We start from the raw sequence: 27985 nt of genomic DNA on the forward strand, positions 1-27985 counted from the left end.
GGCTTGGATTTGAGCGAAATTTTTTGCGCTCGTGTAACACATAAAGATTGATATGGTCATCCTCTCACCTCATCAATCATGCTTTAATGCCCCCATCCACAAACATATTCTAGACGCCTCGATAGCATTCTCATTTCATAAATCTCTCTCTCTCTTCTCTTTGCGTGCAATGATTTGTATGATTCAATAGGTTCCGATTTTCATCTATTTTGTCTTTTGTTTGCTTTGTGATTAGTTCAAGACATGAAGCTTTTCTGCGTAAGATTAACTGCATATGAGCATAATAAGAGCAGGCGGTGTTCTCTAAAATGCACTATTAGAGACAACGTTAATAAACCTTCATTTTGACCTCGATCACACATGATGAAGAGTCACCTCGTTTTGTTGTTCTGTGGCCTTTTACATCTGTTTCGATGTGTTAAAGCTGTTGATAGTCCCACAACATCGATCTCTCCTCCCAACACTCCGTTCTACTTAGAGGGCATTGTGCAATTGCACGAAGAAGTGGGTTCATTGGAAAGCGTAAAGACAAGTGAAGGGGTGCAGGTGAGCTCAGGAACAAATAAGCGCAAACGTACTAAAGGAAGACCAGTGGCAGACCTTTCCAAACCACTACTTATTACGGAAAGCGAAAAAGAGATCATCGGTAGAAGCAAAGGTAAATGCAAGAACGCGGGAACACCCAAGGTAATCACCGAAGCAGAAGTGCGAAAGTATCGAATGCGTAGATCTGAGATCAATCGACAAAATTATCAAAGAAGAAAGTTGAAATGGGGTGGTTATCCATCCAAAAAAGCTAAAGAAATCGTTGTATCAACAAAACTTATGAAAGCAGGTAAAGGAAGTATAGAAGACATTCAAAAAGTTTTGGAGAATCGAGAAAGGCTTAGATTGGCAAATGTTGCGTGCAAAGAACGTAAGGCCGCCAAAGAGCCCTCATCGAATTAATCAATTATCCGGCTACATGTTTCTATCTTTTCTGACCTTCTTTCGTTCCAGTATTGAATATTGGCTTTCATTGAAGTCAGTGTACGCAAGGCTGTGGGATGCAGGTCAATGATGCAGGTCAATTTCAGTCTGCGTAAACGGGTACAATCTTGTCAAAACTACTCCTAAATTTAACCACCACTATTTGGTTTAGTATGATGAGCCGTCTACTAGCGATCGTCCTTATACTTTTTATATACCATCTTCCATTTCATATCGTTGCAGTCGGCAGTCCCGCTTCTGCACAATCGCCTTCGAATATCGACTGGAGCAGTTTAGATAATCTGCTCGAGATCCCTTCTCCTGAGATACAACCAAGTACAATTTCCCATGAGCAAGAGTATCAACCGCATGCACAAAATGAACATGACTTCCACATCCAAGCCAAGCCTGTCCCAAAACCGAAAAAGAAAGTAAAAATTCGATACCCTGAAACCGTGCTCAAAGCTTATCAAGGATACGTGAAAAGGTTGCAAAATGATCCTGAATATGCTAAAAGACGCAAAGCTCAGAAAAAAAGCAGCAACTCAAAGGCATAGAGAAAGGTTGAAAGCAGTCCTGTCGCCAAAAGAAATGGAAGAACGTAGACTCAAAACTAATCAAGCTAATCGAATAACCTACCATATGAGAAAATTAAAACAACTCGAGTCTTAATCATAACTTGATCAGATTGAAAGGAAGGAGGATGAATGATGGTTTTACGTTACTTTTTGTCTCTCCCTCGCATTCATGTACTTCTAAACTCACGAGTTTATCAGCTCGATATTGGCCAGATCATTGCCTCGTTATCGAACGTCTTTCATACGAGTGATAGGGGCCTGATTTTGCAAGCAGAAGTGTGACTCGATCTGCTTACCATCAGTACAAGCCCCTAGCGGGTATAGAAAACATTACGTATGTTTGTAAGTCGTACTTTCGACTCGGAATTGATCAAGAGAAGATTGATACGAGCTGTGTACGCAACTAATTTCTCCTTATATAGCATCTGTACGATATGATCTCACTCTTGTGTTCTAGCGACGTCCATTCCTGAAATGTCTCAGAGATTAGTAATTCTCTACTTCCTGGCATCACAGCTTATTCTACCTTTTGCCATCGCAATTGGCAGCCCTCATTCGCCAAATTTGCCTTCTAACATAGAATGGGACCAGTTTGAGGATATCATTGAACTTCCTACTCCTAATATTATCTCTGATCGACCAAACTCCCCTCTAAAGCCGCTAAATCCGGATTCTGAACCTGCAAAAAAGAAGATAAAGACTTATTCTCGTACCAAAGAAGCAATTGAGAGAGCTACTATAAAGGAGAGGATGAAAATGCAATTGAATTCTGAATTTGCAGAAAGACGCAGGGCACAAAAGGCAAAAGCTGCAAGATTATTTCGATTAAGAAGAAAAGAAACACTGACAAAAGAACAAATGGAAGAAAAGAAGGAGAGAAGTAATAAAGAAAGCCGTAAAAGATACCAATTGGTTAAAGCACGTTTTGGAGGAGCGTATGGGAATGCTAAATCAAGATTAGTGCAAGAATCAAATAAAAAAATAAAGATGGGGATCGCAACATTGGAAGATTTGAACAGAGTAAAAGAGCATCGAGAGAGAATTAATGCAGCAGTAAGAAAATCTCGCAGTAAAAAGCAAAAGGCAGACAAGGAAAATTGAACTGCCTCCCCCGTTAAATTGCGTTTGCATTTCTCCAACCGGGGCAACTTCTGTCCTTTTAAGTAGGAAACCTTGAGTCAATTCTGTATCCGATTGTGATCCACCTCCCATTATCCATCCTTCATGTTCATCGTGTCACAATGTATCCCTCAATTGAAATTCCAGTAATTTTGTTATTTGCCTCTCTATTCGCTCAAATCAGTGCAACAAAAAGAATTCGCGAGAATTCCCTTGACATTACGACCACCAAGGCTAAAGAACCTCTCCCTTTTGATTTGAACCAACCAGCACCAGATGATAACGATGGACCAAATAAAAAGCGATTAAAGAGCTCTCCTGCCAAGAAAAAATCGTCAGAATTTTACAGAGCGAAATATCGTCGTCTGAAAGAAAGAATGCAAAAAGATCCAGAATTAGTTCAACGTGTTCAAGATAGTAAAATGAAGTATGAATTAAAGAAAAAGACAAAAATGACAGAAGCGGAAAAAGAAGCACATAAAGAATCTGTCAGCGCAAGAAACCATCAGCAATATCTGCGTAGAAAAGCAATTTACGGTAAAGAGGTGATTAAGCAAAGACGAGAAGTGGCGCAAATCAAAGAACAGATGAAATTTGGACAAGTTTCAGTAGAAGACAAGAAAAAGGTGGACGATTATTATGCGAAAAAGCGAAAAAGGGATAGGGATTACGAACCTAGAAGGAAGCAAAGACGGAAGGATATGTTTGAAGTCGATGATAACTACTGGCCTGCAGAGCTCAGCCCTGCGCACGCTTTCCAATCAACCTCCTCGTGATGAGCTTTGTAGAGAAATGAATTCATTTGTACCGTTTCGACTGGAAATGATATTTACAGCCACCGCAATCGTTGGTTTCAAAACATTGCCTTGGCACGCTTACATTCTCAGATTTGAATGAGCACGACTGGCATGATTAGTATAGCCGCTTATTGGTTGCAATAAATTGCGGTTCTTGTCGGGGCAAACGTTCATTTGCCAACATCACTGCTGCATGCTTTTGACTTTCATGAATTTGTTCTTCCATAGTGATACCTTACCCTTTAGTTGCAGTACAATGAATATCCTGTTCATTTGGACACTTATTAATATTCTCATCGTGACTGCTTTGGCCATGGAACCTGAACCCGGTAGCAAGCGAGAAGAGGACAAAGACGAGAGTCATGGGAAAAGGCTTCTTATAGATTTGAATCTTCCAGCACCGACGGACTCTGACGAAAATCGCAGCATTTCCGATTCACAAGAACAAGGAAGAAAAAAACAAATATCGTGGCGAACTAGACAAAATAATAAACGAAAAGAACGGATGAAAGTAGATCCTATTTATGCTGCAGCTCGTCGTGCAACTCTGGCTAAATCCGCTAAGAAATGGAGAATAAAGAGAGATGCAAACTTATCCGAAGAAAAAAGAAAAGAACTTAGCGAGAGAAAAAAGATTGCCAATCATAAACATTATTTAAAACGTAAATCGACTTTTGGTGGTCATCACACTAAAGAAGCACAAGAAGTCGCAAGAATAATTGCAATTGTTCGGAAAGGTGAAGAAATCACACCGGAAGATCGGCAAAAAGTTGTCGAATATCGAGGAAAGAGAAAGAAGATAGCCGAAACACACAAACTAAAAATGAAAAACCTAGGCAAACCTTAGATGCAGGAAAGCCAAATAAACCAATGTAAGAACGTACACAGCTGTACATAGCATCCTTTTCACAATTGATCACTTGAGCAGCCACATTCCTCCGTCCTGTGTTTACAAACAATTGAACACACATTAAACTGGCACTTCGGGGCACATTTGGTGTCAAATAAAAATAACAAAAACCCAAGAATTGATGAACCGCATCTTATCCATCCCACATAAATATGATGTCCTCTCGAGCTTTAATGTCTTGGTTTCTAGCAAGCATGCTATTGCTTCTTTTGGAGGTCACTAGCACCCCAGTCAAACCAAAAGGCGGCATTGGTGGGAAAGTGCAACAGAAAGGTTTGGATATCGACTTGAATCTACCGCCACCTGCAGAGGCACCACTAGAGAGCAGAGAAGAAACAGATTTACCAAAATCATTGACGAAAGAGATGAAAAAGATTTACAATGCAAGACAAAGTGCAAAACGTCAAGAAAGGAAAAAACTCGATCCGGCTTACGCAAAACATCGTCGTGAGATCGAATTACGATCGAAATCAAAATGGATCAAAAAGTTGGAAGACGCAAACGGAGGTGACCGACAAGCAGCACAAGAACATGTAAAGGCTTATCATCACGAGCATTATCTCAAGCGAGTCAGCAGATTTGGAGGTCGTAATTCTAAAAAAGAGCAAGAAGTTGCCGAAACGTTCAAGAAGATGTCTAGAGGGGAAAAGGTACCTGTAGAAGAACAACAAAGAGCTTTGGACCACCGCAAAAAGAGAAGAATGGTTCAAAAAGCTTCAGTGCAGAGAATAAGAGAGAGAGTAGCTCAGACTCAAGCGCTGAAGCAAGCACATTCGGAGCAAAATCATGACGATCAGGCTATTTGATGTAGATCGAGTGTTTGAAGGTGAGAAAGTGTAATTATATCTATTCATACATATCCAGGATTCAAGGTAATCATGCAGAAGTAACGACTCCAGATCCACCATGTCCAACGGCTGATCCAGGTGGAATAGTTTGCTCGACAATCTGTCCCAATCTTGGTGCTGATTCCCTCGTTATAAATTCGCTCTTTACCGGCAATTTGACTGCTGCGAGCTTTAATGCTTCTTTTGCTATTTCTGGTCGAATTTCTACCGGTCCTCCAATTTCAAAGATTACTTTTCCAATTGTAGCTCTGCATGCCCAAAATTCAAAAGATCCTTTTCCTTTACCCATACGAGTTTCATTACCTTTTACGCAAACGGGAATATCGGGAAACACACGCAAGAATACTTGTGCTCCTTTTATAGCCTTGAGCTTTCTCTTTAATGCTGTCTCGGCAGATTGTAGCTGTTTGGCGGATAATCTCGCTGGTTCCAAAAGACGAATTCCATACATTCCATCGTTCAACGTTGTGCCTTTCAAGGATCCTCCGATAGCCAACGGTACTCTTCCTTTATGTGCTTTACGGTACTTAGTTCTCCTTGGTGCTAATTGAGATTTGAATCGCATCTGCTGTTGTGGCCATGATGATGAAGCATTACCGGTTCGAAAGAGGGACAAATTAGAGGAAGTAGATGCGCCGATGTTGGACGAAGCCGGGCTCGCGGTTCTTAGTGAGAGTCGCCCTAGACTTTGTGTGAGTGCTGATAGCATGCTGTTGGTATATTTGTAGCCGTTTATGCCTAAGCAGATGCTTCTGATGACAGTAGTACGATGATGATCATGATATGCAATTGCTCACCACTACAAGGAAGAATTGGAATATTTTCACTCAGGCTTACAAATACACGTGACTTGGCTCGTTAAGAGTGCTTGCTGTGCACGGTACTTTTAATGCATTTTTGGCTCCACGTTAATTAACCTATGGATCCCTTTGGAAGACCAGAGTCCAACACTTTCTGGTGCATACATTCAATCATTATTTCATCACCATCACCAATTCTCAAATCGTAAAAATGGTTGGCAAACTGAATTATTCAAAGTGGGACAATCTTGAATTATCAGACGATAGCGATGTTGAAGTACATCCAAACGTGGACAAAAAGTCATTCATTCGTTGGAAACAACGTGATATTCATGAAAAACGTGATGTGCGAAAACAAGATTTACTAAATTTGAAAGCCGAAAGAGAGATCAATGATACCTTAAAGCCAATGTTGGATGAAGTGACCAAATCAACAATCGCAGAAGGAAGCACTTTCTATTCTAGAGAAGTATCTAGATTAACAGCAGGGAGAGCAGAACGTGGAAATAAAGATGGTCCAGAAGGTCCTACTTCGGACGATATGATGCTATCTCTCCTTTTGCAAATCAAGGATGAAGAATCTGTAAAAGGGAAGCAAGGCGAAGAACTAGATGCAGCACTCGTTGAAAAGCTGAAAGAACATCAAGGCAAACTCTCCGAAAGGCAAAAAGAAGTCATCAGCAACATCGATAAATTCGAGCAAGAAGATAAACGCAAAATTACCAGCGATGGAATACGGGAAGGATGGTCTTCTGGATATGTGAACAAAGAGAAAGAGGAAGAGATTGCATCGTCATCCAAATCCAAAGGCAAGACCAAAGAGACAAGTATCGAGACGCTAAATTCCGGATCAAGCTCAGCAGCTGCACCATCGGGTCAGGTGCAGAAGAAGACTGGCGGCGATGATGACGATGACGAAGAGCTACCCACACTTCTTCCATCTGTGGCTGCTTTCGCTAAATTACCAAGCTGCTTGCCTAACCTACCGCTCACAGCAGCATCGCTACCGCCTACCTTTAACCCGATGCGTGATGTGAAAGCAGAGCCTTTCGATATTGCTGTTCAACATTTATCAAAACACAAAGAAATCATTCGTGAAGACACAAATGCAACAGACGCTCTACTTGTAGAAGCATTCCAAGCACAAATGCGTGGAGAAGGTGCATTATCGCGAAAGTGTGTCGAAAAAGGATTATTGGTTCAATATTGCAACAAATTGGGCAAAGATGGTGTTAATTTATTCTTTCAACGTATGCGTGGTTCCGGTGGAAAGGCGGCTGTGGTGTATTTCAATGACGTTTTGAGTACGTACACTCGTATTGCTGAACGTTGTAAAGCCATTCAATCCGAACAAGGAAGTACGGGCGAATCAGGTACAGGAGTCGGAGAAGAACAAATTCAATTGGTAGCCGAAGATCCAAACACTGTCATCTCTTTCGAAGTGCCTGAAGGACCACCACCGGAAAAGATTGAATTAGATGCTGAATTGGCCGAAAAGATGGACGTTGAGCAAGTTCGTGCCGTTTTACAACAAAGATGGGATATGTATCAATCTTTCCCTGAAAATTTCAGAAAAGCATTGGAATCCAAATCACTCGAAGAGGTGAACAAGATTCTTGGATCGATGAAAGTTGAAGAAGCAGAAGAGATTGTAGGCAAATTGGATCAAGCAGGAATCTTGAATTTCAGCAGTAGTGAAGTACGTGATGAGACTGGAAAATAGAAGAACTGCGATCACAATTGTATATATTGGGCATAATATGAATGAATATTGTATATTGCAAGAGTACATTGAAAGTGGCGCATTCTAGCTTTTGCGCATTATGAGATATGTGATAATGACTTGAGCATAAGAGTAGGTAGTACATTGTTACAGATAGATATTATTTTTAATATTGCTCTAAAGTTCTTTTATACCTTTCCCGCTTGTCTCCTGGCCATTGAGGTCAGCTCGGTTTATTTCGGTCACTCCAGCATTGTCTGCATTTGATGTGATTCCATTTCCATTCGTGCTTTCTGCATTGCTGACTTCGATTTCGGTCACATTGCTTTGTACTGATTGCGAAGAACCGCTCTGTCTCGTCACCCAATTCGGACGTGCAGGTAAGGAAGGATGATTGATCGAACTTATGCTTGATAAACTGCTGGTAGAACCTGTTGCTGGAGGGGCTGGATGCCCATTTCGTGTATTCGACGAGGAAGACCTTCGCAATTGATCATTGTTAGGTGTTATAGCCCTGGAGGAAATAGGTGTGCTCATTCCTGAAGAGCCAGACATCCTGTGTTGATTTAAACCATTCTCTAGTACCGCTGCTGCAGAGGAGCTTTTCCCCAATGAATGTCTATTGCTAGATGTTGAAGATGCACTCTTTGGTGTCGGTGGTTTGTTAGGGTCATAGAGACCGCGTTCACTTCCTTGACTGACCCTTCCACGTCCACGACCGGTGCCCATGTACGGATCTTGCTGTGGCATTTGTTGAGCTGGAACATTGCCAAAATGCGTGCCTTGTGGTACAGCATGTGACCATGCTCCATTGCCTTGCATAGACTGACGAAGGTAACCCGGATTGTATTGTCCATTAGCACCATTGGGATTTACATAGGAATTTGCCGCAATATATTGATTTCTATTGTTGTCCATCGGACTTGGTGGTGTTGAATAATTCAAATGACCATAATAGGGTTGACCAGTTGTTCCCCATGGAGCGCTTTGTGGTGGTGAGGTAGCAGATTGAGGATAAGCATAAGAGCCACCTGGTGTACTATTGCCGGAGGATGTTTGCGTTCGAGGCACAAATGGTGAAATAGGAGATGCCGATTGCGATCTTCCTTGCATCATTGCCGAATTGAGTAAAGACGATGTGCTATAATTGGATTGTCCAGGTTGTGGGGAAGCAAATTGCTCGCTTATACTACTATTAGCACTTCCTGCACCCTCTGTGCTCGTGCTAATACTTGTAGACCGACTACTGATGCTCGCATTGTCGGCATATGGAGATGGGAAGGAAGGAGCCTGAGGATCATATGCATACTGCGCTTGAATGGGAGGCCAGGCTTGCGGCTGAAAAGGTCTTCCATAAGCATCGACTTGCATGCCTTGCCAACCTCCAGTGGAGTAAGGATAAGAAATGGGCAGATGACTGACAGGTGCATTTTGAGGAGGATATTCTGACGATGAAGCCGTACCGCTCTCATCATGCGACGTTGCTTTACGTGGTGTGACAGTACTTCCACTGCTGAAAGAAGGTGAACTGGAACGCGATAATCCAACATTCTTCAAGTCTTTTCGATCAAGACAAGGAGCGTTGCTACTGGGACGCTCTGTTGCCTCAGAATTCGTTTCCTTGGCTTCCTCCTTTCCAAAGATTCTCTCGCGTGCTTCTTTATAAGATGCTTCTCTTTCTTGCATCGTTTTGTTTTTATTATCTTTGCGGGATCCATTGCCATCGTCTGGTGTATTGCTGCCATTTCTAGATCCCGATCGATTGCTCCCAGCTTCACGAAGCATGATACGGACCCCAGTCGGTGGTTCTCGTTGTGCGGGTGTAGATCCACTTGCAGGTGTACTTTGACCGGAAAGGCTGTTATGCAAAGGTGGAAAATCGACTGGATCTGATAAACGTTCTTTTGCTGCCAAGACTGAGACCAAGACTTCAGGAATTTGAGTGCTTTCCTTCTTTACAAGGGTAACCTGTCTTGTCGTCGGATCAAGAGAATGACCTAATCCATAATGATCTGCGATTCGATGAACAAGCATGCGTTGGTAAGTGTTCATTAAAGGGAGCTCCCATTGAATGACCTGAGTATTGCGAATTTGATCTTCCATCTCTTTCTCATATTTGCGAATGAACACTTTATCACGAGGCACACGCATTGCCTCTACCAAAGCTGGATCTACTTGTTCATTCGTTGAATTCATTGTGTCTTCTGTTTGTGCTTTGGAGCTTGATGAAGCAGATGGTGGTAGAGATTGTTCGTTGGACTCGTTTTCAACTTTCTCATTTTGAACGGAAAGTTTTGAAAGAGCTTTAGCTATATTTTGATGTGTGCCATTTTCTGTTTGCCTTGTGATGTCGTTGCTGTCGCACGCGATTGGGTTTTGGACATGTGCCTGCTGCTGTAAGTTATTCTCTTCAGTCTCCATCTTGCACACAGTTATTGCCAGCAAGACAGATTGAAATGAATTAAGTGGAACTTTCTTATTTTGAAAAGTGAAAGCTCTAATTTGAGCGTCGAATCTGTCACCGGGATTTCATCTCTGTTATCGTTTGAATATATTTTACGTTGAATAGGAAAAGGAGAGGGTGTGATTTACTTTGTTGATGTCCGCCGTTATTATTCCAAAGGGTGTGATGCTGATAATGAGAATGTCAGTGATGATAGTTGTGAATGTTCCAGTCATCAATCATCTTTTTTTCGGGAAATGCGCTAGAGCAGCACTGCATCGATACCGTGATAGGTTTCTTCTCATTATGCCTAAACCCAAGCAGCGCGTTGACTTAAAGAAGTGACACGCTCACGTGGAAGGGCTTTAAAGAGTGATTCTCGGTGTGATATCAAGGCTTGAAGAATATAACATTTATTTGTAATAGCAAATTGATGAATATACATTATATAACTTGTCCTTCTGCATGCCCCTCCCTGGCCGGCTTCAACTTCCATATTCGTTTTGTTATCCTATTAGGATTCCTTTGTGCGCTAATCAATGCATAGTCTTTTCTAATGACAATTCACCACACAAGCGTAAAAACCCTCCACAGGGTAACACGTCGGAAGAGTAAAATGCAATTGTTACACTTGTCTAGTGCCCGTACACGTGTGCCTTTCTTTCGTGGGGCGCCATGAATTACGAGAACACATACCATGTTATGGAATCCACTCTTCTACTCACCTAAACATCATTCCATCAATTGTTACCTACTTCCTTTGTCCTCTTTCCTTTTGAATGACTGTGAGAGAAATTCAATCCTTCTCTCAAGAAAAATAATAAAGTCAATCGAAAAACTCCACACCTCATCCCCACGCGGAGAAGACCTTCTCCAGTAAATCGGAATTAAACCCCAAAGATGGACGTGGGAGGCGCTTTTGCAACTCGCCATGTGGCACCGAGCGATTCAAGATTACTGAGCAATCTAATCAAAGCAGAACGTAATTATATCACTCATCTACGTTCAAGCGTAAATGCTGCTCATGGTGCAAGTTCATCTTTATCCGCTTGGGGAACGAGTGAAGCACCAGATGTGGCAGATGCAAGTGGAAGGCTTGCAAATCTTTTGAGTGCTTGTGCAGATGTGCAAAGTACGCATGTTGCTGCAATTGAAGGTTATCGTGCTGCTTTGAAAGATGTTGCTGATCGTGAAGCATCAATTCGAACCGTTTTTCGTGATCGGGACATCTTGGTAAGCCGATTGATCAAAGCAAGTCAAAAGAGTGCAAGTGCATCCAGCAAGAAATCACCAGAAGAAAGAGCAGAAAAAGTTGCAAAAGCACAACGTGAATTGGCTGCATGCGAAGAAGTTTTGACTGTTGAAGAAGCTGCTCTGGTTGGAGTGAAAAGAAGAACGTTCAAAGAAGCTTTAACCATGCGCATGAAGACCATGGGTGATGCCGGTGCTGCAATGGTTGATGCTGCTAAAGAGGCAATCCTTTTGCTCGATCAATTTGACAGTACAGCTTATCAGATGCCCATGAGCCCAATCGAACCTTATGATGAATCCACTCTTCAACATCAACAAGGTATGACACAAGACACTTTGCATCCGTACCATCAGTATCATCATCAATACAACCAAGGTGCAGACGATCAATACGCTGTCAATCATCCAAACTTTGAGAATTCATCAGTCACACCTTCGCAATCTGCGTCCCAGGTCTATCAACCGAACCATAATCGCGATTCGATGATGTACAATGCTCCTTTTGGTGTTATAGCAGAAGGTGATGGAAATCACGTTGCACAACAGCAAAATAACGGCAACCCAGAAGAATACGACAGCGATGAAGAAGATTGGCGGAGGTCATTCGGCGGTGGACAAGGTGAGAATGCGCAGCCAGTAATGGTTCATCAAGGCGTCGGCTCCGTTTTGCCAGCTCCACATCAATTGGATATGAGAGCGGGTACGGAAGCCGATTTTGTACCACATATGTTTCCTGTTCACTCTTCACGTAACAATGATGCTCAACACTACAACGCCAGTCCAGACATGAACAACATCCAATCTGCCACACCTGCACCCACACCACCGGCCAAAGACGAAAGCAAGAGATTGTCACGCAATTCAACAATCAAGAAGTCAAAGCGAACAGAGGCGGAAGATTCAGTGCGCAACAATCCTAATCAACTCAATTACGTATCCATGCCTCCCATCCCCACCGCGCCCAGATTGAATAGCAATGGTGTCAATCTTGCACCAATTCCAACCGCCCCTAAATTATACATGCCAGGAGCATCTGGCGCTCAAGAGGATTCTTCTGATGAAGAAGAGCAAAGAAGGACTGTTGCCCATCGTGGAGGCGGCAGCGATTGGACGTCGCGCAATCAATATAAAAGGGAGGAAGATGGACATAGCTCCGACGACGGTACTGCAAAAGCAAGCCGTTTGAGTGGTAATAGGAAAACAAGCATCTTTGGAAAAATGGGTCGTCTATTCAGAGGTGATCCAAAGAATGAAGAATCACGAACATCTTCAAGCATTGACGCTCGACCAAAAAGAAGTAGCTCTCAATGGGATACCAGAACGGATGCAAATATTCGGAGCAACTACAAAGTGCACGATCCATCATCATTGCAGAGAAGACAAAGTGCTCTCAGTAAGCCTCTAGTCCCAACGCAAGAAGATAGCAGTGACGAAGAACAGGTCGACGAGCGAAAGTTGGTGCGTAATGTCAACAAAGGACCACCTTTATGGCAAACGCAAAAGTCCAATTCCGACATTGGAACGAGTAAAAGTCTCATCAAGCGACCTGCATCGTTACGCAGGACACCAAGTGCAACGATCAATGCCGGTCCAATGAGCTGGAAAGCACATCAAGAAGCAGAAGAGAAAAAGAGACCAGAAAGTATGGTCGGTCATGCATCCGCTCCTGAAGGCCTCTCAAGATCTTCAACGATGATCTCCACAACGCCCTCGAAGAAAAAGAAGAAGAAAGTAAAGAGCATAGCTTCGAATGATGGAGGTAGCGAGATTGGCACGCAATCAACACGCTCAAAACCTCTTGCAACTGCAGGATCTCGCAATTCGGTGATTGTGACTGGTGATGCTTCTAGTGGTGTTCGTAGAAGTGATAGCTTGAATTACGGCGCAATGCGAGGAACAAAGGAGAAGGAGAAGGAAAAGGACACTTTGGCTAGACGAAGCTCGAAAAGGTTGAGTGCTATGTCAACGCAGCAAATCCATGGACATGGCAATAAAGTAGGTGCAATGAGTTCAATTGATCCTTCAGGCAAATTTGCAACAAGTAATTGGGTCGCCAAGAGCAATGTGAACGAGGAAGAAGAAAGCAAGCCGAGCGCCACACCGGCAGCACCTGTCAAGCCAACGGCAAGACATGCTGTTACCGGTCAAACACCCAAAGCTGCTACTCCAAAACCACAAGCTACTTCCACAAGTGAACCACCCAAACATGTTCCGCAACCGTCCAGAACGATGAGTCCTCCTTTGAAGCCGGCCTTGAAGCAGGGAACTGACCTTACTCGTTCGGGAAGTACCATGTCAACAGGAGCACCAATCCTGCCCAGCATTCCTGCACCAATCTCAGCTCCTCCACCTGCATCAACGTTGTTGGACAAACAAGGTGGATCAAATTCGGTTGCCTCTAACCCTTCCTCCCTTTTGAGTCTCGAGCAAGACAAGAATATCGATGGCACTGGCAGATTGAACTTCTCTTCACTCAATGAAGGAGATTCGAGCAAAGATGAAGGAACGGTAAAAGTACCCCGAACTGCATTGCCGAGGATCGATATGCCTGCTTCTGAACCGTTCAGGGTTGAACTTACCGATAATGGAGGAAAAGGAAAAGTTAGCACACCACAGAAGGAAGGCGTACCTACCTTTAGTAATGGAGAACCACTTTTGACACCAAATGAAAGAAAGGCATACCATGAATTCATGTCAACCGGAGAAAATGACGATGCAAAGAAGGTTGCAGGTCAACCTGAAGGCGTGACAAGAACCACTGTCGCTCGTGCTTCTGTGGGAGGAGGAGTTCTGGGTCCGAAGAATATCCCACCTCCCCAACAACAACAGAAGCAGCAGCCTCCAGCTGAAGAGCCTGCAAAAACATTGGCAACTCATGTCCCTCCGAAATTGAGTAGAAGCTATTCTGGAGATATTCCATTGAGCGATAGCAGCAGTGACGAGGAGGAGATCATCAGACCTGCTAAGCCTGTCGACACACCCGCCAAAGCGATCGATCATCAGCATACTGGAACATCTACTGCAACAGCCACCAAGCAACCAGCTTCGATTTTAAGCAATAGTCACTTGCATGCCGCTCATGGAGGTGATGGAAACGAACGATCGCCAGAAGGAAGTGGTGTTGGTAGTACGGTGAGCAGAAGAAAGAGTGTTCGTATGGCTCCCGACGTAAAATTACCACCAGAAACGCCACCAGCAGATACACCAAAGGCATTCGGATCTCAACAATCTTCAGGCAGCAAGTTGAGCAGCCGTATTGCTCCACCACCACCTGCACCTCCACGCATTACAGCGCATTCTGAACGTCCGATCGATTTGGGCGCAATGCCTGAACGTACCGGATGGTCAACGCGAATTGGCATGTCAAGAACGGATGATAGCAGTGACGAAGACAATGACGGAGAAGGAGAGGATGCATATGCGGCCGCAAGAAGGAATTTCGGATCGATCAGTAGAAGTTGGGGAAAAGCAATGGGCAAATCAGAACCATCAGAGCCAGCCAGTGGAGGAGGAGGAGGAGGAAGTAAGGCTGGTTCGATCAAAAGGAAAAAGAAAAAGTCTACCGGTCCTACTAATTCCGGATACAATCCTGCTATTCCTCTACCTGTAGGTATGGAAGTCGTTGGAAGAAGTGCAAGTCGGAAAGGCAAGTAAGAGCACCAATTTTAGTGACTGTCTTTTACTCTCACACATAATCACATTCATTTTGTTTCGTAAAACTTTACTCTCTCTTTCTTATTGGAAAAGAATGACATACCCTTTCGTTCGAGTCTGAAACACATGAACCCAAGTGATCGTGAGCTCTTCATATGAATGTCCGGATAGATAGCTACAATGCTGATTGAATTTAAGCTGCTCGGCCTGTTCTATTCTCTTGCTGCTTGTTTGCTGTTTGTATCACGTACACACCATTTGACAATGCATCAAATATCTATTATAAAGGCAATACCGTCTCTAAAAGAGCGACTTGCGGCTCGCACTATAATACACAAAGAAAGAGCCCATCTCAAACTCTCTTCTTCTTCTTTTTACTCGGACCATCTTCTTTCTTTCCTGTACGTCCAACGCCTTGTTGACCAACCAAGCCTTCCATAACCCGACGTACTTCACCGGACAAATCATTTGCCTGTCGAGGATCGTAATAAGCAGGCGCAAAGTCCAAAAGCCATTCAGGCTTAACTTCTGTGATCGTACGAATAAAGTTTCGGGTTGTTAAAACGAATTCATGATAAATCAAGAAAGGTGGCATATGATCCATAGATGTACTTGGATGAGGTGCGACAATTTGATTATCTTTGATGGTCAAATACGAACCTTTTCCACCACCGCCGCCTTCCTTAAAGGCGACTTGCATGAAGAAACCGCAGGTCAAAGCTTTACGAATGTTGATGTAATAATTCTTATCTTCATACGATGTGCTCACCAAATCCAAATTAAATCTTTCCATCGTTCTTTGCAATTGTGCTCGAACATTATCGGCTTGTTGCAGGGTACGATAGGATAGATAGTTCTGCCAGCACCATTGGGATGCAGTTGCATTGTCGGCACAATTGTTCTTGTACGAATGATAAACATTCAACATCGTCAAATGATCGCCATCCGGATGAGCAAATTCGGCATGGGCTGCATCTGCTTGTGATCTTTGTGCATTCGGTCGCATGAAGACATTTGGAACGGACAACATTGCTGCAATTGTGAGGATTTCATTTGAGCATTTGAATTCTGGACTGACGATCAGCATCTTTGCCAATTGAGGATCAAGAGGGAATTCAGCCATAATCTCTCCTAATGGCGTCAAATTTCCATCATCGTCAAAGGCTGCTAGATAGTTGAGCAATTCCAATGCACGAATAATCGTTTCAGGTGCTGGTGGATCCATGTAATCGAACGTGACCAAATTATCGATACCAAGCTTCTTCAATTCCAACACGGTATTTGCCAAATTGCTTCGTAGAATTTCAGGATAAGTTTGTTCGATCAATTCGTTCACAAAGTCCTTTTCCGTATACAAACGGAAACACTTTCCTGGTTTTGTTCTTCCGGCACGTCCCATTCGTTGTTGTGCACTGGCCTTAGAGATTGGCGAAACGAGCAAAGACTCTACACGGATACGTGGATTGTACACCTTTTGCTTGGAGAACCCTGGATCGACGACATAAACAATACCATCGATGGTCAAAGATGTCTCAGCAACGTTGGTGCTCACAACCACCTTTCTTCCAGGTGGACCCCCTTCCTTGAGTGGTGGAGGTGCAGCTTCGAAAATCCTCTGCTGTTGAGCGGGAGGAAGGGAGGAGTAAAGTGGAATCACCTTAAGAGGCCCGCACATATCTGGATCTTTGGTGGCGAGATCGTCTGCTTCCGCTCTAATTTTGCGACAAGCATCTTCAATTTCTTCTTCACCAGTCAAGAACACTAGGATATCACCTTCGTCTTCTGCTTGATGAATCATAAGAACTGTTCTTATTGCAGCTTCCAGGTAGTCAGGTTCCGGCTCAGGAGTATAGAAGGTTTCGACAGGGAACGTCCGACCTGGAACTCGTAGCAAAGGTGCATCGTTGAAGTACTTTTGGAACTTTAGGGCATCCAATGTTGCACTCATCACGATGATCTTTAAATCTGGTCTCCTCTTCACCACCTCCTTTATAAGACCCATAAGAATATCTGTCGCCAACGTCCGTTCGTGTGCTTCGTCAAGGATAATAGTTCCATATCTTTCCAAATTATGATCGTTCATAGCCTCCCGCAATAACATACCATCTGTCATGTATTTCAAAAATGTTGTCTTTCTTTCGGTTGCATCCTCGAAACGGATGGTATAACCAACCTCTTTTCCTAGAGAAACATCCATTTCTTCTGCGACACGTTTTGCTACACTCATTGCAGCCACACGACGAGGTTGAGTACATGCGATCATCTTTGGCGCCACAACGCCATCTGAACCTTTCTCTTTGCGTAGATGAGCTAAATCGGAATAAGCGACGAATTGTGGAATTTGCGTCGTTTTACCACTTCCAGTTTCTCCGATCATGACCATAATTTGTGATTCATGATATTTCTCATAAAATTCATCCATTTGAGCAAAAACTGGTAGCGCTTTTCGTTTTTCGAGAATGTCTCTATACTTTTGCGAATAAGGTCTTGCAGATGGCGAAGCAAATGCATTAACGTTGCCATTCATCACTTTACGCACTTGCTCTCCGGTCACTTTGCGAGGAATGAAACCTGAGAATACATCAGCAGAAGCATCTATGGATCCATTCGCATCACCATTCGTATACCTTTCCGATTGCGGAAGGTGTGCTAGGTAAGGATTCTCCGTTGCCGAGATTGCAGACGTTGAGGCATCCGGCCTTGCGGGAGGCGGCCCTGGAGGTGCAATACCGCTCATGATTCAAAGTTCTTTGAGTGATGGTATCAAGAAGTGGAGCGTTTTGGTGACCTGCAAATATATTATCATGTAACAAATTATTGCAAACAGTTGGAAAATTTCAAGATTGCATTAGCGCGAAGTTCTAAGCAGGCCTTTGAGAAGCATTCGCCCTGAAAATCAGCCCTATTGAACAACTCTCCGCCCACGTAATCGACGAAAAAACATTACGCGTCACCCAGTAAAGAGGTTCGAGAGGGATTTGCTTTGAGAAAGGACATCAATCACGTGTAAAACAATGCTCACATCAGCAAGTGCAAAGCTCGTGACCGCAGAGAAAAAAAGGCTGCTTGCGGTAAAAAAGCAAGAGCTGGAATTATGCGGTGCGCATTCACTGGTACAATTAAACTCGATCGAACTTGCACCACTCCTTCTTCCCAATCACCTTCGACTCACATCAAGATCATATATCAAAATGGTACGCATCAACATGGGCGGCCATTGTGACAGCAGCAGAGCAAGATGATAGAAAGACTTTTGTAGTCTCACTCGACTCGGATCTCAACAAGACAGCATTTCATACAAGAGGAATCCAGCTCCTACCTATTCAATTAAGGACGTACGCCATCTTTGACATTGATCACTGTTTTATACTGTGCTATCTTGTGCATAGTTATTATGCGTGGCCTTCGTTTATGATCTTGCTGAGAGTCAGCAGCATTTCTTGCTAAGGCTAATGGTAGATCTCATCGTTGGCTGATCCGAGGGCGGAGAAAGCATCGAACATCTTGTTCTTGCGAGAAGCAGATCTATTCCGATCTATCTTTTCATCTACGATACCCAGTGACGATCACGTCTTTTTTAGGGGGAGGCCTTCTGTGCCTGTTTAGAGATCCGAGTAGAAGGAAGATGCACTTCATTGAAGTTGTTCTTTCTATCAACAATCTGCTCGTCTCAATGACCCCCAATGACCTTTAAGAGATGTACGGTAGAGCTAACTTTTCTTCTCTTTTTCTTACAGCCCAAGGCCACTAAAGGAACAAAGAAGCCAGCCGCCAACCCTTACGGCAAGTCCAAGGCTGCCGCCAAGGCACCAAAGGACTCCCGTTTCGAGAAGCGCTCCCGCTCTTTCGCAATCGGTCAAGACATCCAACCCCCTCGTGATTTGACTAGATTCGTCAAATGGCCCGAATACGTTCGTCTCCAACGTCAACGTGTTATCCTTAACCAACGTCTCAAGGTTCCCCCAGCCATTGCTCAATTCAGCAATGCTTTGGACAAGAACACTGCCACAAACTTGTTCAAATTGTTGAACAAGTACCGCCCTGAATCCAAGCAAGAAAAGAAGGAACGTTTGGCAGCCGTTGCCAAGGATGTCGCTGACGGAAAGAAGGCTGACCCCAAAGCTGACGGTAAGAAGCCATTGTTTGTCAAATATGGTTTGAACCACATTGTCGCTTTGGTTGAAGCAAAGAAGGCCAACTTGGTCGTCATTGCTGATGACGTTGACCCAATTGAATTGGTAGTCTTCTTGCCCGCTTTGTGCCGTAAGATGGGTATCCCATACGTCATTGTCAAGGGTAAGGCACGTTTGGGAACTCTTGTTCACAAAAAGACTGCCGCCGTTTGTGCAATCCAAGACGTTCGCTCTGAAGATGAACGTGAATTGTCCACATTGGTTCAAGCTGCCAAGGCTAACTACTTGGACAAATACGAAGAATCTCGTCGTCACTGGGGAGGTGGTGTACGTGGTAACAAATCTGCTACTATGTTGGCCAAGCGTGCCAAGGCAGCCGGTCAAGCAGTTGGCACCCAATAGATGCTTTAATTGCATCTATCAAAATTTAACCATGTTCACTATTATGTCTCTTTGTACGATCAATTTCATCTTTTCAGATTGCAGGATACTGTTTGACCGTGTGTGTGTGTGTGTATGACATGACATGACAGGACATGCGTGCTTTTAAGGCTCGACTATAGTCGCGTTGAAGAACAATGACAGTGCATATGCCTGCCCTTTCCATTCATGCAGGTCTGCTAGCCTAAAAGCCTCCACTGACTAATCAAGGCATTCTTCTCAATCGAGAAAGTAGACTTGCTGACATGATCAGCAGATCATGGGGAAGAAAAGGTAGGATGAATGCATGTCATCAAGCTTACTATTTGATTACCACCATCCCTTGATCATCCATCCGCAAAATGTCACGCGTGATTTACTGGTTCCGAACAGATTTGAGACTTCATGATAGTCCTGCCTTACAGGCTGCTTTGGATTTGAAGCCTGAAGCATTCTTCCCTCTATGGTGTTGGGATCCGAATGTGAGTAGAAAGGTGCTGGAATGAGAGGATTTAATGCTGACTGTTTCTCGTGCCTCTCTAGTACATCTATAAACATCGAGTAGGATTGAATCGATTTAGATTCTTGCTGGAATCTATGCAAACCCTTTCTGATAACATCCATAAGGTCAATAACAAAAGTCAATTATTCGTTGTTCGAGGTGATCCGGTACTTTTATTGCCCGAACTATTCAAACGATGGAAGATCAGTCATTTGGTATTCGAAAAAGATGTGAACGGATATGCAAGGGATAGAGATAGAGAAGTTATCAAATTGGCCGAAAAGGCAGGCGTAAAGGTTGTGATGAAAAATGGACATCATCTGTACGATATCGAAGAAATCGTAAAAAAGAACACAACCGGAAAGCCAATCACAAGCTTGAAAACATTGCAAGGTATCGTTTCTTCAATGCCTCAACCGCCAAGACCAATCGAAGCACCAAAGTCTATACCTTCGCCTGTTTTACCCGGCAAAAAGGAAGCGAAAGATTTGCAATCTGTCTTAGCAGAAATTCATACTTCCTTGGAGGGCGTGCCCACATATCACAAGAAACCTGGACCTCCAAAAGTGGATTTGAACAGCGCTGAACTAGGAGGTCAAAGGAAGAAAGATGGAAAGGTGACATGTTATGAAACCGTAGATGGACCTGATGCGCCTGAACAAAAGAAGGAAGAACATTTCACTGTTCCTACTTTGGGTTCCTTGGGTATGGATCCAAAGTCATGCGGTGCACAAGAAAAGGCTGCCGTTCCTGGAGGCGAGAATGAAGCACTCAGGAGATTAGAAGAAAAGTGCAAGGAGAAAGGATATATGGCTACATTCTCCAAGCCAAAAACTTCTCCTTCCTGTGATGCAACTGAACCTTCAACGACTCTATTGTCGCCTTTCCTCAAATTTGGTTGTTTGTCGATTCGCAAAATATGGTATGATTCAATAGACGCTGCAAAGGAATACAAAGGTGGTAACAAAACGGCACCCCCCGAGAATATGGAGGGACAACTCTTATTCAGAGAAATGTATGCATGTGCAGAGTTTGCAGTAGGTGATGCATATCAGCATATCCGAGGAAATTCCATTAGCAGATATATGGATTGGTACTTGCCAACAGAGTACGGCAAAGACGGTAAGCCGATCGAACCTCGTCCAAGAGGAGATGAAGTGAGCGAAAAACGATTAGAAGCCTTTCGAGCTGGCCAAACGGGCTTCCCGTGGATCGATGCAGGTATTCGTCAATTACGCTTGCAAGGGTGGTGTCATCATTTGATGAGACATAGTCTTGCATCTTTTTTGACTCGTGGTCAATGTTGGATCAGTTGGGAACGTGGAGCGGAAATGTTTGAAGAATGGTTATTGGATTGGGATCCTAATGCGAATGCAGGTAATTGGATGTGGTTATCTTGCAGTGCGTTCTTTAGTCAATTCTTTCGTGTTTATGGATTGGCAACATTCCCGCAAAAGTATGATTCGCATGGAACTTTGATCAGAAAGTATTGTCCGGAGCTGAAGGATTACCCGGACAAATTTATCTATGCACCTCATACTGCTCCTTTGGAAGTACAAAAGAAGGCAAAGTGCATCATTGGAAAAGATTATCCTTTACCGATTCTTGATGAGAAAGCAGAAAAGGCTGTTTGTCTTAATAGGATGAAAACTGCTTATGCTGCTAAATATTATGGAACATCAAAAGAAGTTTTGGATGGCAAAGCAGAAGGTATTCTACGCAAACAACATGGTGAATCACATCCCCAACCTCCCAAAGAGAATCCTGGCACAAATAACAAGATTCCAGATTGGGCAAAAGCTGGAGTTGAAGCAACAGGAGCTACTGGTAAGAAGGACCAGAAAGCATCTGCGAGCAAAGATGAAGACGAAGAAGAAGAGATTCAGCCTGAAAATACAGACGATCATGATCATGAGGAGGAACAGGAGGAGGAGGATGAAAAACGGGGCACAAAGCGTGAGGCTGAAGATGAAAAGAAGCCCAAGTCAAATTCATCATCCAAGCGAGGAAAGAAGGCATGAATTGTACCCATATAATGTAGAATTACTGTGCAATTTGCTTATTGATATGTTCACGGTCATCATTGATATTAGCACGTGTGTGTGTGCTGAAATGCTTAGCGGGCCTGTACGCTGATGAAGGCCAAGGGCCTAGACGAAATGTGTGCATGAGCCTTAGTGATTGACAGCCTATCAATAATACTCGGGCACCGAGCCTGTATTTGTTTTTAAGCTATGATGTGCATAAGCAATAGCACTTGGGGGGCGCGTAATACACACACACACACAAATCAGAGACCAACAGTACTACTACGCGGCCGACAGCGGGTACTCTCTCTCTAGACTCTTTTGACGGCGGAGGCGTACAAGTGCATCTTTCTCATAATCGATTGTGACAATCTTCCTTTCTTGTTCACGACGACCTACTCACAGAAGGTAAGGCAAAAGGACCTTTTAGCAAGTACTTAGGCTGCCCTTACGACCAATACAAGGTAACATCCCTATCAACACTCTTACACGTACGGGAATTTGAAGTAATTGCAATTTTTAGGGGCTTTCAGGCAAAGATCGAAAGATTATCGCCTTTATCTATCTGTGTTACACCCACTTCAATCTTTTTGCGAAAGTATTCTGCACCAGAATGTCAGCCGGTCAATCACAGAAGCTTCAAAGGCTGGAGAATGCCTTGGTGCAAATCACCACAAAGAATGAACCAACAGACGTAGATTTTACAATTCACGTTACCGAAGATGGATCACAAGTTTCCACGCAAGAACGTGTGATCAAAGATGTTCAAGCTCCCGCTTTCTTAAAGCCAACAGAAGAACAATTTTGGTCAAGACAAGATCCAACAAAGCCTGATATCGCATTTTTGAAGAATCACTTTTATCGCGAAGGTCGTTTAACCGACGAACAAGCTTTACATATCATTCGAACGGCTACGGAAATTTTGCGTAATGAACCAAATCTACTCGAAGTGGACGCGCCAATCACTGTTTGTGGTGATATCCATGGTCAATACTTCGATTTGATGAAATTGTTTGAAGTCGGAGGCAACCCAGCAGAGACCAGATATTTATTCTTGGGTGATTATGTCGATCGTGGATACTTTTCCATAGAATGTGTTCTATACCTTTGGGCGCTCAAGATTTGGTACCCCGATACCCTTTTCCTGCTTCGTGGAAATCACGAATGTCGTCACTTGACAGATTATTTCACATTCAAATTGGAGTGCAAGCACAAATACTCTGAACAAATTTATGAAGAATGCATGGAATCGTTCTGTACGCTCCCTCTTGGTGCAATTATGAACAAGCAATTCTTGTGCATTCATGGAGGTCTATCACCCGAATTGCAAACATTGGACGATCTCAGAAACATCAACAGATTCCGCGAGCCACCAACGCACGGACTTATGTGTGATCTTTTGTGGGCAGATCCATTGGAAGATTTCGGTGCAGAAAAGACAAACGAGAGCTTTATCCACAATCACGTTCGAGGTTGTTCATACTTTTTCACATATCAAGCAGCTTGTCAATTCCTCGAGAGAAATAATCTGTTGTCCATTATTCGAGCACACGAAGCACAAGATGCAGGCTATCGTATGTATCGCAAGACCAAAACAACAGGTTTTCCTTCCGTCATGACCATCTTCTCAGCCCCGAACTACTTGGACGTATACAACAACAAGGCTGCCGTTCTCAAATACGAAAACAATGTGATGAACATTCGTCAATTCAACTGCACACCGCATCCCTATTGGTTGCCCAACTTTATGGACGTCTTCACGTGGAGTTTGCCTTTTGTTGGTGAAAAGATTACCGATATGCTGATAGCAATTTTGAACATTTGCTCAAAGGAAGAGCTGGAAGAAGAAGATGATGACGATGATGTCATGAACGAGCCAATGGAAAGCGGAGAAGATGAAGATGGAGAAGCAGCAGAGAGAAGAGTAGTGATCAAGAACAAGATCTTGGCTGTGGGAAGAATGTCGCGTGTGTTCGCATTGTTGCGTGAAGAGGCAGAACGTGTATCCGAATTGAAATCGGCCAACGGAACAGGCAAGCTTCCATATGGACAATTGGCAAGCGGAAGCGAAGGTATCAAAGATGCCATTCACGGTTTCGATGAAGCACGCAAGTCCGATATCGAAAACGAACGTTTGCCACCAGATCTTATCGATGCTGATGATCCAGCTGCTGCTGCTGAATATTTCCGTCAACAACAATTACTCCAAGAACAAGAAGCTGCCTCAGGAGGAGACACACCCATGCAAGATGCTTCTGCTGCTCCTCGAAAGATGAAAAAGCCAGGCTTTACCGGTTGGGGAACAACGCCCGAATCAACGCCAGCAAGTCCATCTATCGGTGGTGCACCAAGCAGTCCGATTTCAGGATCGGGATCTGGCAGTCATCGTCGTGGACATTCACGTACTAGCTCTTTGGGTACAACTGCAACCAGTAGTCCTAGTAATAGAAGAAGAAGTTTGGAGAGTACTGTCAGTATGATTAAGGAGGCTTTGAGCGGAGAAGAAACGGGAGAAGATAGCCAATTATCAAAAATGAGTGATGATATCACTTCACCAAAGCGTGGTTCGCAAGAATATGGAGGTGCTCAATGAGCATGCTATAAACAACAGATTCGAGAACAAAGACTTCGTAAAGATATTTCTTTCGAAGCAAGATTCCCCGCATCTGCATTTGTAATGCAAATGCACACACCAACATCACCTCTCAAACCAATGTACAATTTCAAATCAACATCATACAAGAACGCCCGGCCTCGTTTTTTGGATTGACAACACATACAGACAGAGAGAGAGACCTTTTTTCATTCATTTCTACATCCCTTGTGTATCTCTACAAATCGCTAAGAATGGCTAGCTTGCTTTTCTGGCTTCCTATTCTCCATCATTTTCGTTCCAACTAGCATGCTATTATACATCTACATTGACATCCAATAAAATGATTCTTCTAAAGATTTGAGTGAAAGAATACAAATGCTTATATACATCTTGTCTATAGAATCAACTCAAATCGAATCCCGCACCTGATTCGATGGCATAGAGAAGCTTTTCTCTACACTGTTCGAAAGAAGTGTACCTTGGGAGTTTGAGCAAATTGACACAAGTGCTAGCGGTTGGTAAACGGGATGTATCATCGCCAGCATGTCGAATGCCGAATTTGGGATTAAGTTGTTGAAATCCAAGCAAAGGTGGAGAAGGGCAACTTGTGGCAAATTTGAGAAAAGCTTTTCGTTGAGCATGTGTAAAGCTTTCCAAAGAACGCCAAAAGAAGTCCATAACTTGATCTTTTTCATGATAGCCACCCAAAACAGTATTTGCTTGTAAATCTTTCAAATCAATATCACCTTCTGTACCGCTGATCAAGATTCGCAGCTCATCACGATTCAACATTCTGAGCCAGCGTAAATCGATCAAATCCGTCAAACCGGATAAGAAAGCGTCAGATTGTTGACGAATTTGCTCGTTCAATCGGTAATGGCTTACGCGGTAAATGTACTCCAATCTATTTTCCCGGGTGACTGGAATATTTCTACCGTTCGGTACCAATTCATGAATTCGCTTCTCGCCAAATTCTTCATCTGCAACGGTGAAATCAAGCGTGAGGTCTTTCTCTACATCACCGTTGTAATGTTTGAGCCACAAGAGATTGCGGTACACTTCTTTGTCCAAACTTTCCAAGCCGCTCAAATCGTCCAAATATCCATGTCCACGTCCTAACCATTTCGACAAGAAAAAGCTGGCAAAATTAATATCCACAAGGATACCTTGATACAGTGCTTTTCCCAACACCCTTCCAAGGAATTTGTACCACTGCAAGTTGTCATCTTGCTTGGCATACGAATGAGGGTTCGGGTATAGCTGTTGATCGTCTGTTGCACTCCATAAACCTCTATCTGTATCAAAGGCTTCTTTGATCAAACTTGTCAAGAACTCTTTGAACAGGCCGCCTCCATCTATTCCGCTCTCTTCTATGCCAAATTGATCGACGAATCTGATAGCAATTCGATGTTTCAAATTTTCTCCAAGACCATTGAGTTGTGTGAAACCATCTTCGGCAACGCTTCCACGTCGAATTGTGATATCACGCAGAGGGCCGTTGTACGCCCTAGATCTGCGCAATCGATCGTAATCAAGAGCGGTGAATTGATGGAAAATCTCTACTCGCACTTCGAATGGGATCACAAAAGGGATATTGTTCAACACTCCTAGACGAGGTGAGAGATATGCCAAACTTCGTGCAGTGAGACCACGTTTACGAGATCCAAGAGGTCTATGGTTCGCCAATCGAGATGAGATCGCTGGACGATCAGCTGATGAAGCATCATTCTCATCTTCTTCCATTGGTTCATCATCCCTGTCGATCTCATCTACTTCATCTTCTTCAACGTCCATCGTATCCCCACCATCGGTAAGACCTTCATCCTGTTTCTTGTTCAATTCATCTTCTTCCATAACGACGCTTTGGATGAAGCTGTTCAAGTCGAGCTCGCTGTTCATTAGCCAGTGGTTGTCGGGTGCAAATCTACGTCTACTGTCACGTTGGTGAAGTTGTTGCAGGAGTCTTGTGACGGTGTCACGCAAGCTTAGCAAATCCATCTTGCCCATGCCAACAACGCTATTATGCGAGAGATCGTTTAATGGTCCACCTGTACCTTCAAACCAATACATTGCAAACGCAAGATTCCTCAATAAGCCAGAAAGTGTGATGACTTCGTCCAGTGTGAGCGGATTACGCATTCCCGAAGCATTGGAGCCTGCTGTGCTAGTTGCGTGTCTGCCTTCGTCCGGGTAGAATTCATCGTCTCCAATCGTGAGCAAAGATCGCGAATACAAATGACAAAGAACGATCAAGCAAGGCCATGCAGACTTTAATGTTTCATCACTCAAGATTGTGATCAAGGCCCTTCTGCCCTGCAGCGCTTCATTCGACAATCCACGGGCAAGCTTTGATCCACGGATCCAACCTCTCCATAACTCTCTCACCAGACCACCGATCGAATGTGTAGAAGGTGCTCGAGATTGGGCAGAGGATGAAGCTGTAGCAGAGCCACCATAACGATATGCGACGCATGCAAGAATCTTCTCCTGCGTCTGCGAATCCCACGACTGAAGGGACGATGCCAAGAATGCACACAATGCCTCTCGAGTGCTTGTGGGATGCTTTGCTGAAGCGGTAAGCAAGGCACTCAGATGATCTTGAGAAACGATGATTTGTAATCTGGCAAGAGTGGCAGAATCAAGGGCATTCGATGCGGCGTTAACCTTGCCTTTACCTTTCCATTTGGTAGCACTTGCGTCGACACCGAAGATCGAAGTACTACTGTCATTATCAAATGTTCGTAGAACGCCAGGAGGAATACCATCTTGCAGCTTAGTCAATGCTAGCAAATATACCTTAAGACTCACACCGTCAGGCAGGTGTGGTATACGCTTCCATGCAAGAGCAACAAAGTTTGCCAACAAATCGACATCATCTGAGGCTTTGACATGATTCTGCGTTATGCTTTCTGCAACTTCAACGACTGGTAAGCCGACCACCAATTGCACCAAAGTTGTCCTAGGTATCCGATTGGGAAGATTCGAGATAGACAAAAAGCTGCGTGTGAACTGACGAATCACATCTGATCGAGGGCTGTGTGAATCAGACTTTCCAGGTTTCGATGCAGAGAACAATTCCAGTGGTTTTAATGCCAATGCAACAGGTGATGACGAATTCGATCCGGGTGCTTTCTGAGAGGTAGGTGATGCTAGAATGTGAGACCTGAGGGAGCGATATAGACCCCATTGGACCAAACTGCTCGCCATACGTACAG

General features: G+C 43.7%; 15 protein-coding genes across 15 annotated transcripts; 12 read left to right on the forward strand and 3 right to left on the reverse strand.

The window, feature by feature from the left end:
* Positions 1–315: 315 nt before the first annotated feature.
* Positions 316–1045, forward strand: FA14DRAFT_64935 (uncharacterized protein). The gene has a single exon (XM_025502631.1). The coding sequence runs from the start codon at positions 361–363 to the stop codon at positions 946–948; it is 588 nt and encodes a 195-aa protein (XP_025354035.1). The 5' UTR covers positions 316–360; the 3' UTR covers positions 949–1045.
* FA14DRAFT_64936 (uncharacterized protein) lies at positions 1046–1584 on the forward strand. The gene has a single exon (XM_025502632.1). It carries the CDS (start codon positions 1143–1145, stop codon positions 1524–1526), a length of 384 nt encoding a protein of 127 aa, XP_025354036.1. The 5' UTR covers positions 1046–1142; the 3' UTR covers positions 1527–1584.
* A 437-nt stretch (positions 1585–2021) lies between these two features.
* Positions 2022–2648, forward strand: FA14DRAFT_156418 (uncharacterized protein; the record flags this gene model as incomplete). Its single annotated transcript, XM_025497825.1, has 1 exon — positions 2022–2648. One exon carries the CDS (start codon positions 2022–2024, stop codon positions 2646–2648), a length of 627 nt encoding a protein of 208 aa, XP_025354037.1.
* A 140-nt stretch (positions 2649–2788) lies between these two features.
* Positions 2789–3442, forward strand: FA14DRAFT_180372 (uncharacterized protein; the record flags this gene model as incomplete). The annotated part of the gene is made up of 1 exon (XM_025501002.1): positions 2789–3442. One exon carries the CDS (start codon positions 2789–2791, stop codon positions 3440–3442), a length of 654 nt encoding a protein of 217 aa, XP_025354038.1.
* Positions 3443–3719: 277 nt separating this feature from the next.
* FA14DRAFT_156420 (uncharacterized protein) lies at positions 3720–4310 on the forward strand (the record flags this gene model as incomplete). The annotated part of the gene is made up of 1 exon (XM_025497826.1): positions 3720–4310. The coding sequence occupies one exon, from the start codon at positions 3720–3722 to the stop codon at positions 4308–4310; it is 591 nt and encodes a 196-aa protein (XP_025354039.1).
* A 257-nt stretch (positions 4311–4567) lies between these two features.
* FA14DRAFT_180374 (uncharacterized protein) lies at positions 4568–5179 on the forward strand (the record flags this gene model as incomplete). The annotated part of the gene is made up of 1 exon (XM_025501003.1): positions 4568–5179. One exon carries the CDS (start codon positions 4568–4570, stop codon positions 5177–5179), a length of 612 nt encoding a protein of 203 aa, XP_025354040.1.
* FA14DRAFT_161438 (uncharacterized protein) lies at positions 5173–6055 on the reverse strand. Its single transcript, XM_025499122.1, has one exon. The coding sequence runs from the start codon at positions 5928–5930 to the stop codon at positions 5250–5252; it is 681 nt and encodes a 226-aa protein (XP_025354041.1). The 5' UTR covers positions 5931–6055; the 3' UTR covers positions 5173–5249.
* A 113-nt stretch (positions 6056–6168) lies between these two features.
* FA14DRAFT_136077 (uncharacterized protein) lies at positions 6169–7815 on the forward strand. Its single transcript, XM_025497016.1, has one exon. It carries the CDS (start codon positions 6233–6235, stop codon positions 7742–7744), a length of 1512 nt encoding a protein of 503 aa, XP_025354042.1. The 5' UTR covers positions 6169–6232; the 3' UTR covers positions 7745–7815.
* Positions 7816–7921: 106 nt separating this feature from the next.
* FA14DRAFT_173499 (uncharacterized protein) lies at positions 7922–10165 on the reverse strand (the record flags this gene model as incomplete). Its single annotated transcript, XM_025500487.1, has 1 exon — positions 7922–10165. The coding sequence occupies one exon, from the start codon at positions 10163–10165 to the stop codon at positions 7922–7924; it is 2244 nt and encodes a 747-aa protein (XP_025354043.1).
* A 752-nt stretch (positions 10166–10917) lies between these two features.
* FA14DRAFT_161439 (uncharacterized protein) lies at positions 10918–15457 on the forward strand. The gene has a single exon (XM_025499123.1). It carries the CDS (start codon positions 11088–11090, stop codon positions 15090–15092), a length of 4005 nt encoding a protein of 1334 aa, XP_025354044.1. The 5' UTR covers positions 10918–11087; the 3' UTR covers positions 15093–15457.
* On the forward strand, positions 15183–15636 carry FA14DRAFT_65003 (uncharacterized protein). The gene has a single exon (XM_025502633.1). It carries the CDS (start codon positions 15273–15275, stop codon positions 15531–15533), a length of 261 nt encoding a protein of 86 aa, XP_025354045.1. The 5' UTR covers positions 15183–15272; the 3' UTR covers positions 15534–15636.
* A 2647-nt stretch (positions 15637–18283) lies between these two features.
* Positions 18284–19627, forward strand: FA14DRAFT_165024 (ribosomal protein L7Ae; the record flags this gene model as incomplete). The annotated part of the gene is made up of 2 exons (XM_025499926.1): positions 18284–18286; positions 18803–19627. 2 exons carry the CDS (start codon positions 18284–18286, stop codon positions 19625–19627), a joined length of 828 nt encoding a protein of 275 aa, XP_025354046.1.
* Positions 19628–19817: 190 nt separating this feature from the next.
* On the forward strand, positions 19818–22226 carry FA14DRAFT_65016 (Cryptochrome/photolyase FAD-binding domain-containing protein). Its single transcript, XM_025502634.1, has 2 exons — positions 19818–20127; positions 20189–22226. Exons 1-2 carry the CDS (start codon positions 20008–20010, stop codon positions 22166–22168), a joined length of 2100 nt encoding a protein of 699 aa, XP_025354047.1. The 5' UTR covers positions 19818–20007; the 3' UTR covers positions 22169–22226.
* Positions 22227–22787: 561 nt separating this feature from the next.
* On the forward strand, positions 22788–24767 carry FA14DRAFT_125436 (Metallo-dependent phosphatase; the record flags this gene model as incomplete). The annotated part of the gene is made up of 2 exons (XM_025496704.1): positions 22788–24363; positions 24460–24767. The coding sequence occupies 2 exons, from the start codon at positions 22788–22790 to the stop codon at positions 24765–24767; spliced, it is 1884 nt and encodes a 627-aa protein (XP_025354048.1).
* Positions 24768–25172: 405 nt separating this feature from the next.
* On the reverse strand, positions 25173–27977 carry FA14DRAFT_124720 (HECT-domain-containing protein; the record flags this gene model as incomplete). The annotated part of the gene is made up of 1 exon (XM_025496658.1): positions 25173–27977. The coding sequence occupies one exon, from the start codon at positions 27975–27977 to the stop codon at positions 25173–25175; it is 2805 nt and encodes a 934-aa protein (XP_025354049.1).
* Positions 27978–27985: the final 8 nt, after the last annotated feature.

Source organism: Meira miltonrushii (assembly GCF_003144205.1).
Source record: "Meira miltonrushii strain MCA 3882 unplaced genomic scaffold FA14scaffold_3, whole genome shotgun sequence".
Lineage (NCBI taxonomy): Eukaryota > Fungi > Basidiomycota > Exobasidiomycetes > Exobasidiales > Brachybasidiaceae > Meira > Meira miltonrushii.

Coding starts and splice junctions, on each gene's coding strand:
- FA14DRAFT_64935 (XM_025502631.1), top strand. CDS start 361: ATGATGAAGAGTCACCTCGTTTTGTTGTTCTGTGGCCTTTTACATCTG.
- FA14DRAFT_64936 (XM_025502632.1), top strand. CDS start 1,143: ATGATGAGCCGTCTACTAGCGATCGTCCTTATACTTTTTATATACCAT.
- FA14DRAFT_161438 (XM_025499122.1), bottom strand. CDS start 5,930: ATGCTATCAGCACTCACACAAAGTCTAGGGCGACTCTCACTAAGAACC.
- FA14DRAFT_136077 (XM_025497016.1), top strand. CDS start 6,233: ATGGTTGGCAAACTGAATTATTCAAAGTGGGACAATCTTGAATTATCA.
- FA14DRAFT_161439 (XM_025499123.1), top strand. CDS start 11,088: ATGGACGTGGGAGGCGCTTTTGCAACTCGCCATGTGGCACCGAGCGAT.
- FA14DRAFT_65003 (XM_025502633.1), top strand. CDS start 15,273: ATGCTGATTGAATTTAAGCTGCTCGGCCTGTTCTATTCTCTTGCTGCT.
- FA14DRAFT_65016 (XM_025502634.1), top strand. CDS start 20,008: ATGTCACGCGTGATTTACTGGTTCCGAACAGATTTGAGACTTCATGAT. Junction 20,128..20,188: donor TATGGTGTTGGGATCCGAAT/GTGAGTAGAAAG, acceptor GTGCCTCTCTAG/TACATCTATAAACATCGAGT.